The sequence below is a fragment of the Lipotes vexillifer genome, unplaced genomic scaffold, assembly GCF_000442215.2.
Source record: "Lipotes vexillifer unplaced genomic scaffold, Lipotes_vexillifer_v1.1 scaffold225, whole genome shotgun sequence".
Classification (NCBI taxonomy): domain Eukaryota; kingdom Metazoa; phylum Chordata; class Mammalia; order Artiodactyla; family Lipotidae; genus Lipotes; species Lipotes vexillifer.
In genome coordinates, this window is record NW_006787630.1 from 1,718,921 (window position 1) to 1,729,448 (window position 10,528).

General features: G+C 60.2%; 1 protein-coding gene across 1 annotated transcript in view; it reads right to left on the reverse strand.

Annotated features, from left to right (window-relative positions):
- Positions 1-10,528, reverse strand: part of PLK5 (polo like kinase 5 (inactive)) — a 15,563-nt gene that overhangs the window by 2,583 nt on the left and 2,452 nt on the right. The window contains exons 3-15 of the mRNA XM_007460438.1: positions 7,532-7,657; positions 5,806-5,937; positions 4,481-4,803; positions 3,709-3,822; positions 3,443-3,559; positions 2,625-2,754; positions 2,419-2,506; positions 2,232-2,327; positions 1,411-1,609; positions 1,154-1,280; positions 897-973; positions 679-748; positions 352-429 (exon numbers count right to left, since the gene is read on the reverse strand). Coding sequence (XP_007460500.1) covers positions 352-429; positions 679-748; positions 897-973; positions 1,154-1,280; positions 1,411-1,609; positions 2,232-2,327; positions 2,419-2,506; positions 2,625-2,754; positions 3,443-3,559; positions 3,709-3,822; positions 4,481-4,803; positions 5,806-5,937; positions 7,532-7,657 — 1,677 coding nt within the window. The remainder of the gene's footprint in view (positions 1-351; positions 430-678; positions 749-896; positions 974-1,153; positions 1,281-1,410; positions 1,610-2,231; positions 2,328-2,418; positions 2,507-2,624; positions 2,755-3,442; positions 3,560-3,708; positions 3,823-4,480; positions 4,804-5,805; positions 5,938-7,531; positions 7,658-10,528) is intronic.

Consider the following 10,528-nt stretch of genomic DNA (forward strand, 5'->3'; position numbering starts at 1 on the left):
TGTGGGGGCGCAAAGCGCTCACCTCGGGCAAAAAAAAAAAAAAAAACAACCAACTCTTGCCTTGAGGGGGGAGGACTGGGGGACCCTGGGATCACAGCTGCCTCTGGAAATGAGTAAATCTGAAATACTTGTAAGGTCCAAAATACCGTAGGGCTTTGCTTTATTTCATTAAACATTTTTTGTATTAAAAAATAAAAATTGCTCAAGGCCATGTGGGATCCTAGATTGGATTGCAGAAGAGAAAAAGGGCAATAATGGAAACCCTGGGAAACTCCAGTGGCCCAGGAAGCTGGGCCACAGGAGAAGCTGGAACTCTGTAATACAGTCGCCAGCTATCTGTGCTGCTCCTACCTGGGGCGCCAGAGTCCAGGCAAAGCTGCAGGCTCCTGATGGCTGCCTCTACCTCCTGCCTCGGGCTCCCCTGGGGCCCTGGGGAGACAGATCTCTGTGGGGGACAGACAGGCCAGGGCCCCTCCAACCAGCCCCGCCCCAAACTCCCACATCCGGGAAAGTCCTATTTTCACCCCAGAAGGATTCCAGACATCATTGTCATTTTACAGGTGGGAAAATTGAGGCCGGGAGAGGGGACGTGGTCCTGGCAAGGCAGGCTCTTTGCCCCCTACTTCTCGACCCTCACTCCTGCCCACAGCTCCCACCTACGATGGAGAGTCTGCTCACCTGCCAGGTCACTCCCGAGGGTCCCCTGGCTGAGCAGGTGGACAGGGCGCTCGGGGCACGGAGCCCCTCCCTCTGACAGGGAGGCCTGGGGAGGGAGCAGCAGGGGTTGGGGGCTCTGGCCTCCCCCCTTGAAGACCCCCTGGCTTCTCCCTCTGCCCACCCTCCCTGTGAAGATGCCCTCCACATTCCCCACCATGACCCCCTCCCCACGCCCTCACCTCACTACCGCACTCCATGGAGTCAGGGTCAGGGCCGTCTTCTCCTGGACCTGAAGCCTCCTTAGGAGTGAAGGGGCCTGCAGGAGGCACGAGGATTGGAGTGGGGGGCAGAGCCTGACCCCATGCAGGGCGGGACCTCTGCCACCGACATCCGCCTCTGCCATGGCGGTGACATTTCAGAGCAGGTAGGGAAGAGGACAGGTGTGTGAGATGCGGGGCGCAGGTAGGAGCAGGTGAGGGGGCGGGGCGGTACTCACAAGGCCTCTGGCACAGGGGCAGCAGCAGCCGGCCCACCTTCCGGAAGAGCCTGCCGAGAGGCTGGGGGATGGAGAAGACGGGCAGGCTGTGGCAGGAGTGGGGCGGCAGCCGGTCCGGGGTGAAGCCCTTCAGAGTGGAGAGCTGGGCATTAGCACACCACTCCTGAGTACCTGGGCTAGCTGGGGGTCCTGACCCACACCTGGGTCTGCTGAGACGCCCCAGAGAAGGGCAGCCCCGACCCGCTGACACCCCACACCTGCGTGAAAAAGTCATCCTGCAGCAGGTGGTCCAGGCTGGGCCGCTCGGCCGGGTTGGGTGCCAGCAGGCGGGCGATGAGGCGGCGTGCATTGGGGGAGAGATGTGCAGGCTCGGGGTAGCAGCCGTCTCGGATGTTCTGGTACATCTCCGACAAGGGTGCCGCCACGAAGGGAGGGGCGCCAGTCAGCACCATGTACCTGGGCCGGGTCGGGGGCAGGAACCTGGGTGCCTGCTTGCATCTCTCCTGGGCATCCAGGGTTGCCTCACACCTACCTGTGCACACCTGGCCACACCTTCCCACACTTCTTGACTCCGTACCCACGTCACATCCACTTTCTCATAGCTGCCCTACATCTGCTCCCACCTGGCCATTCCTGTCTGCTCAGGAGACACCAGCATCTGTCTGTACACCTGCCTGCTCCTGGGTTATACCTGGACACACCTGCATATACCTTTCCAGGTTTAGTTTATGCATGCTCATACCTCATACCTGTACATATGCCCTCATCTGCCTGTGTATCTGCCACCTGCACACACCTGTCCACACCTCTGTGCACACTCAAAACTATCATCCCGCCATATGCCCTATTCATACCTGCACGCTCAGATGGTGGCAGGTGTGTGCTCCCACCTGCCCCCCCCAGCTACACACACTGGTGCTGTGTTTGCTCATACCTGCCTGTGCCCCCACTCAACCTCCCCTGTACATGCCTACACCTGTCCTTACCTGCCGGTGCCCACTCCCACCTGCCCACACCTGGCCCCAGCTGGGCAGCCCTGCCCCCCTTCCCCAGGCCCAGGGCTTCTGGGGCCACTCACATGACGCAGCCCAGAGCCCAGATGTCCGACTGGCAGGAGTGCCCGTTTCTGGACACGACCTCCGGGGCCAGGAAGTTTGGGGTCCCACAGAGCACTCTGGGGGGCATAACGGGGGCTCAGGAAGGCTGGGGCCGGAGCCGGCCCACCCTCACCCACGCGGAGAGCCCGCTCAGAGCCTCCCGGTCACCTGTGGCAGCGGCCTCCTGGGCCCACCCTGGTGGCCAGCCCCAGGTCCCCGATCTTTACTTCCATGTTCTTGTTCAGGAAGAAGTTACCTGCCGGGGCGGGGGCGGAGGGGATGGGAGGGGGAGGAGCATGGCGTGAGGGTGGAATCCCCGCCCTCGCCCCGCCCCCGCCCCGCCCCCGCCCCCGAGGCCCCTTCCGCGCCCTCACTGAGCTTCAGGTCCCGGTGGACGATGCGCCTCTGGTGCAGGTAGCGCAGGCCGCTGACCAGGCCCCGCAGGTAGTAACGCACCTCAGGCTCTGTGAGCGTCTGCCGCGCCTCCAGCACGTGGGCCAGTGACTGCAGGGGACCGGCAGGTGCAGCACCGGCGCCGAGGAGACACAGGTGAGCTCAGGTTAGGCGGCACAGTGAGTTCCAGGGACCCAAGAAGGCAAAGGTAAATTCAGCTGGGCTCAGGTGGATGTGGCTGATTGTGGGACAGGCAGAGGTGAGCTCTGAGCCCCAGGAGGAACATAGGAGTTCAGATGGGCCGAGGGGGCCACAGTGAGCTTTTCGGCAAGAGACAAACCAAGGTGGGTACCTTCTGGGCAAAGGAGAGCTCAGGTGTATTTAAGTGGGCTCAGGCAGTTCAAGGGGTCTACGAAGGTGCAACTTCATAGGTCAAAGTGGGTTCAGGAACAGGCACTCCTGCCTGTCGGACATCTGGGCTCTGGGCTGCACCATGTGAGTGGCCCCAAGGGCCTCAGGCCTGGGGAAGGGGGGCAGGACTTGCCCAGGTGAGACCAGGTGTGGGCAGGTGGGCCTGGCTGAGTGCAGGAGGGGCACAGGTAGGCATAGGTGTGCCGAGGTGAGTCAAGAGAGCCTCTGGGTGGGCAGGTGGGTGCAAGAGCATTAAGGGTGAGCACAGGTGAGCCTAGTGTGGTCACAGGTAGAAACAGGTAAGGAGAGACAGACATGGGGGGGCCACAGATGAGCACAGTGGACTGGGGGGGGGCATGGCTCCCTCTAGGCCCCACCCCCTGGGCACCTGGCGGCTGCAGTATTCCAACACCATGTACACGTGGTCACGGTCAGCAAAGTGTCCGTGGAAGGCCACGATGTTGCGATGTCGCAGGCGGCTGTGCAGGGCGATCTCGCGCTCCACCTGCAGGCGGGGTCCCACGTGTACACACCCGGCAGGTGCACCCGAGGTACCCATGCCTCCACGGGCATGCTCACCACCCCCAGGGCAGGGATGTCTCTGCGGACCCGATTTGGTCACAGGGCCCCTGGGCACTGATGCACAGAGCGTACCTTGTCGCCGGGGCACAGCCGTCCAGCCCCGCCACCACCATGAGGCACCACTTTGAGTGCAAACACGGAGCTGGTGGACATGTCGGTCAGCTTGTAGCAGTGGCTGAAGGCGCCCTGCGGGGCAGGCGATTCACGAGCTCAGGGCACACAGGTGTGGGGACAGATGGCCAGGCCTCTTCACACACAGACACGCACACACACACACACCCCTGAGACGCATGGATGCATAGCTCACATCCTCATACCTGGATACCCAAGGCAACACAACACACAGAAGTACACGAAGGCACAGGGACACATACACTCAGACACACAGACACATCCACACCTGGATATATAGAGCCCACGGACCCTAATACAGTCCCCGGACACACGGTACAACGCCCGAACACAGAATGCAGAGACCTATGACACGTTCAGACACATACGCACAGGGACAACACAACAGAGTCTGGGTCCGCACCAAGGCTCCAAGTCTCAGAACACTTGGGCGCACACCCACACCCTAGACACACAACCCACAACACAGCACAACGTGCCCAACGCCGGTTCCCGCCACACGATGCACGCAGAACAGCGGGTATATCGCAGACCCGGGCGTCCACCCACGCCAGCCCCAAACTCGCGTTGACACGCGACACACGCAGAGACAAAAGCCGGGGCGCACGCTGGCTCGTTTGCGGTCGCGATCGCGCAAACGCGCCCCGCCCCGCCGGAACCCCTGCCCGGCCCGGCCCCCTCGTCAGCGGACTGGGGGTGCCGGGGTGCCCACCTTGCCGATCAGCTTCCCGCGCCTGTACACGCGCCCCGAGCTCGGGTCGCGCAGGAAGACGGAGACCAGCGGGCGGCAACTGCGCCGCCGCCGCCGCCGCCGCCGCCGCGGCTCGGGCTCCATCCCTCCCGGGAGCCTGGCGGGGCGGGCGCACTGGCGCAGCCTCGGCCGGGACCACCGCGCGCGGCGATGCTCTGGGGGCCGCGCGCTGCCTGGACGCGTCTTATTGGCCGAGGGGGGAGGGGTGGAGTCCAGACGCTCGGGGCGGCCAGCGCGGGAGGGGGCGGGCGCGTGGGGGCGCTTGGGCGTGCGGGGACGCGGGGCTGGCGGGAGTTCCAGGGACCAGAGCGGCGCTGGCACCCTGCACGCCAGCCCAGCGCCAGTCCCGCGCGCGCTCAGCTCGCTTGCTCCTCCAGTCCTGCGCCTCCCGCCAAGCTGTGAACTGTCAACACGCCCATTTCTCTGAGCAGGAGACTGAGGTCAGAGGGATTGTCTCATTCTCTCGAGGCTTCGAGGGGAAGGGTGGGTGGGAGGGAGGGCTTGGCAGGGCTCTCCCCAGACTGCGCTTGAGGTCTGAGTCTAGTCGTCCTGAATACGTGTGACTGTGGGTCCTCCTGGCAGCCTCCCCGGGCCCCACATGACGAGGCTTGATTATCTTGGCACTAGGGAGCCACAGCAGGATTCAGGGAGGTGGGGAGGGGCGTGAAGCCCAGAGGGGCACTGCTGGGGTTGGGAGGCTGGCGTATATGATGGACATTCGGTGGAGAGAAGGAGCAGGATTTGGGTACTGATGGACAGACACTGGGGGTTGTGACTCCTGGCTTGGGCAGCCAAAGGGAGGCAGGGGGATAGAGAACAAATGGGCAGCCTTGGGCCCCCCGGGAACCATGGGAGCATCTCTGAGCTGTTCCCCAGACTCAGTTCCCAGCTCTTTCCTTGTATTGTCTCAAGTCACCCTTTCACCGATTCTGAGATCCAGGAACTGGCCTTGTCCCCATTTTACAGATGAACACACTGAGGCCCAGGGAGGTTAAGTCACTTACCCAGCCAGGAAGGGACAGTGCTGGACGTGAATCCAGGCAGCTGCCTCTGGATGCCTCGGTATTAATCCCCAAAAGTTACATAACACAGTGAATGGGGAGGGGTTAGCAGGCCTCGGAATTTTCCAGAGACCAGATTTCGGAGTTCGGCCCAGCCAAGCCACCAGGGATAGGAAACACCTTCTGCATTGTCACATGTCTGCCTGGCATGTCAAATGGGGGCACCCAGGGCATGGGGGACTCTGTGGGGGCCCCAGTGCATTGGATGGAGCCATCCTCTGGTACCTTTGCGGGGGGCCGGCCTCAGCTCCAGGGCCAAGGATTCCAGGCCAGTGCAGGGGGCCAGCTGGCTGCGGCCGGGGGAGCCCGAGTCCTCTGCTAATGAGAACCAGGTGCGGTGTGACAGAAGGAAGGCAGCTGGGGGGGGCCCGGGGGTCTGAGCTGTCACATCATTGTCGCCCTGGAATGCACATTGGCAGGCAGGAATCCAGGTCCTCTCAGTGGCACGCCTCTGCTGCCTGCTAATTCAGGTAATTGTTCAGCACTTGTGTCCAAGACAGACCCACCCGGCCCTCAGGAAACGGTGAAGAGGAGATCACCCAGAATTAACCAAAGCCGGGGGTCTGGGCGGGTTCTGGAGGCCAACGTCAGAAAGCCAGACCCCTTCCAGGAAGTGGCTTATCCCAGAGGTCGGTGCTCTTCTTAGCCCCATGTTATAGGTGAGGAAACTGAGGCTCAGGAAGGGACATGCAAGCCAGAGTCACCAGACTGTGGCCGAATCTGGCCTGCAGTGCAGGTTGGTGCGTCTGGAGCCCCTGCCCCCCCAATACTGCCCCCCAGGCCTCTCTTCGGGGGGCTACGGGAGCATAGGAAGAGCCCTCACGCTGCAGTAGGCAGCTGAGCCCACTGGACCCCCAGAAGCCTCCTGGGGGAAAGAAATCCAAAGCTCCTGGCCCAGTGCCTCACAGCAGGGCTGTCAGCTGACACCCTCTGCAGACACCAGCTCTGCCCCCATCTCCCGGCAGCCCGCTGTTTTCCTGGCTGAACCTCCTCCACGGGGCTGGGGAGCCATCCCATTGCCAGCCTGCGCCCCCTCGAGCAGGGATGCCCTCCCCCAGCACTCTAGAATGGAAAACTTTATAATAAAAGGAAAACCTTAGATGTTCATAGCAGCTTTATTCACAACAGCCAAAAGGTGGAAACAGTCCGGGTGTCCATCGACTGATGAGGGAGAAACAAAACGTGCTCCACCCATACAGTGGAATATTATTCAGCCTTAAAAAGGAAGGAGGTTCTGACACTTGATACAATGTGGATGGACCTTGAGGACATCATGCCCAGTGAAATAAGCCAGACACAGAAGGACACACTGTGTGTCATTCCACTCACAGAAGGTCCTAGAGGAGTGACATCCAGAGAGACAGGAAGTAGATGGTGGGGGCCAGGGGCTGGGGGAGGGGTGGGGAGTCAGTGTTTCATGGGGACAGAGTTTCAGTTTGGGAAGATGAGAAAGTTCTGGAGATGATCGTGCGGATGGTTGCACAACAATGTGAATGTGCTTAATGCCACCGAGCCGTGCACTTAAAAATGGTGAAGATGGTGAATTTTGTGTGATTGTATATTTTGCCACAATCAGAAAGTGAAAACCGTTTTAGCTTCCCCACCCCCCTAAAAACCACAGGCCTAGGGAGCTAATACCCCCATTTTACAGATAGCAAACTGAAGCCTAGTGTGTGTAGCAAGCACAGGATCGCAGTTTTGCAAAGGGGCGGGCATTGAGGGGGGAACTCAGTGGGGCTGCCTGACCCTCCCTGCCGACCCCCGCCCAGGGCTCAGGAGGCCGGGGTGGTCGTGGGCTGGAGCCCCAGCCTGGCCGCGCAGTCCCCTGAGCCCCCGTGCCCCAGGCCAGAGGCTTGATTTGTCTCCAGTCTGTTCTTTCCCTGACCTGAGATAACTCCCCAGACTCAGCAGATTTCCCAGGAGAAGTGCTTGGGAGCCTCGCTCAAAATACCTGCCGCAGGTGGAGGGGGTGGCTGCTGAGACAGCGCCCAGGCGGGACCCTGGGAGGCCTCCCTCAGGAGGCTGGCGGGTGGGCTGGGTGCGGGGTCCACGGTGGTGCAGCCCCCTCCTTCCAGAACTGGGGAGGGAGCAGGCAGGCAGGCGTGACTCAGCCCGGCTCCTGGGTCCCTCTCTTGCCTCCTGCCTCCTGGACTTTGAAACTCAGTGGACTCCCTGCTGCCTGTCTGTACTCGGGAGCCCTCGGCCAGACCTCTCAGGTCGCCAGGGACGGGCCCCGTGAGCAGAGCGGGCAGGAGGCCACCTCATGACTGCAGTGTCCACTGCCTCAAGACTGGCCCAGCTGGGGCTGTGGGGACCTGGGTGCCACATTCCCTGAGCTTCCATCCTCCGGGAACAAACCTTGCCCTTGCCTCTCCTGCCTCTCAGCACCCACTGTCACTGGCTCCTTCTAGAAGCTCTGTCCCCTCGTGTCCTCTGGGACACCTCTTTGTAGGCTATTCTCCCACCTTTTTTTTTTTGTGTGTGGTACGCGGGCCTCTCACTGTTGGGGCCCCTCCCGTTGCGGAGCACAGGCTCCTGACGTGCAGGCTCAGCGGCCATGGCTCACGGGCCCAGCCACTCTGCAGCACGTGGGACCTTCCCGGACCGGGGCACGAACCCGTGTCCCCTGCATCGGCAGGCGGACTCTCAACCACTGCGCCACCAGGGAAGCCCCTCCCACCTTTCTTGTTACATCTTTTCGGTTCTCCTTTGAGGCTCCTCCTCCCGGTGCCCAGGACTCAGTTCAGAGCCCCCCACAACCCCTTTGTCCACTCCCTCTCGCTGATGTGGTCCAGGCCAGCAGGAGACTGACGCAGCGGGCTTGTCTCTCCTCCCCTGTCTTAGTCCGGCCTTTGCCAAAAGCAGACCCTGAAGCAAGGCTTTAGTGCCGTGAGTTGATCTGAAGAGCAGGACTGGGGGGCCGGGGAGGACGAGGGGCGCATGGACCCCTGGCATCCGCCCCCCGTTGGCCGGGGCCTCCACCTTGGACATTAATTGTCTTGTACACCCAGCTTGGAAGGGCTCCCATACATGGTCCAACTGCAGCTCGGAGGGCGATGGAGTGAAATGTGGGACAGGAAGGTATGTGGGTGGGGAGCTCTGAGGGGCTTGATGCCCCTCCAGAGTGGAGCAGAGCCTGGGCTCAACCACTCCAACTTCTCCCCTTTGGCCCGTGACACTAGGACACATGTCCACAGCCGGGGTGTGGGGCGGCAGACAGGGTCAGGGAGGGGAGGTCCAGAGTGCAGTTTTGGGGACATTGCCTTCAAGATGCCTGGCAGGGGAGCCCAAGGAGATGGGACTGAAGACACCACGTGGGGCCTCCCTGGCACAATGCTCAGGACCGGCCAAGGCCCTGGGTCAGGAGCTTTAAGGACAGCTATGACCAGTTTGGGGGCCACGATGTATTTGGGCCCTCAGAGGCTCACAGAACCAGGGGCTGCCTGAGAGCTGGACTCAGGGGGTGCTGTGGGGCTCAGGGACAGTCCAGCCTCTTCCTGACAGCAAGAAGCCTTCCAGAACCAAATCAGATCACATCCAAAGCCTGATAGTGGGCCCCCATGGCCTTCCCACACACCCACTCGCTCACCCTGGCCCAGCCGCCCTGGCCTCTCTGTTGGTCTGAGATCCCATACCAAGCTCATCCCAACCTCAGGGCCTTTGCACATGCCATTCTCGCTGCCCAAAGGACTCCCCACACCCTATGCATCCCTCTGCGGTACCCTCACAACCTGCAATCAAGCCATTTCCTTGCTAGTTCGCTGACTTCTCTCCTACAGGACTGGGGGCTCCATGGCAGAGACAGGTTGTGCATTTCCATACTATGTCCCGTGTAGCTGCTGACCCAATCGCTGGGGGGCTTTGGGAAAGTCCAAACCCTCCCCCAGCTGCCTCAGACCCTGCCTGCTGGGTGGGCATCCTCAGGGTCCTGAGTGGGTGCTGCCCCTCCGGGTGGACACTCTTCCCCCAGTGTCCACAGCTGGATGCCTTCTCAACCTCTGTTGGGGGACATTGATTGACTCCACTGCATGCAAAGTACTGGGTGCCATTAGAACCAGCCAGATTTCCACAGGAATAATCTGTATTTCATCTGCTTGGGTCTTTTGACCAATTATGAGAGAAACAGCTCAATGTCATGTGGGCTCCTGGATGAGATCCTGGAGCAGAAAAAGGAAATTAGTTGGGGAAAAAAGAAAAAAAACAGCAACTCGTGGAATCCAAATAACGTTTGGAGTTTGGTCACTAGTGATGGTAATTACTAATATTATCAATTAGTAATCATAATATACAACGTGAATTCCTTAGATGTGACAAATAGTCGTTTCCCATGGCTGTTGTAACAAATTAACACAAACTTGGTGGCTTAAGAAAACATACATTTATCACCTCACATTCTGGAGGTCAGAAGTCCTAAAATCCAGGCGTGGGCAGGGCAGGTCCTTCCAGAGGCTCCAGGACAGCATGGGTTCCGCCTTTTCCAGCTTCTAGAGGTGCCACATCCCTGGCTCGCAGCCCCTCCTGCATCCTCACAGCCAGCAGTGCAGCATCTCCCGTCTCTCTCTGCCTCTGACCCTCCCGCCTCCCTCTTATAAGGACCCTGTGACGATGCTGGCGCCCCCCGGGGAATCCAGGGACCTCCCCATCCCAGGGGCCTTAATTCCACCTGCAAAGTCCCCTCTGCCCCGTGAAGTGACACGTCCCAGGTCCCAGGACCAGGAAATGGACATCCTGTGTGTGTGTGTGCGGGGGGTGACATTATACTACTGATGACAAAGGATAGAGAGAAACTTGCTGTAATATCTTTGCAACTTTCTGTAAATCTATAATTATTCCAAAATTATTCCAAAATAAAAATTCTCTTTAAAAAAGAGAATTAAAAGACTACAGTAAATTAAAACCTAAAAGGCAGTAACTCAAACTCACCCCAACCCCCTCCCCACCCCCCCGC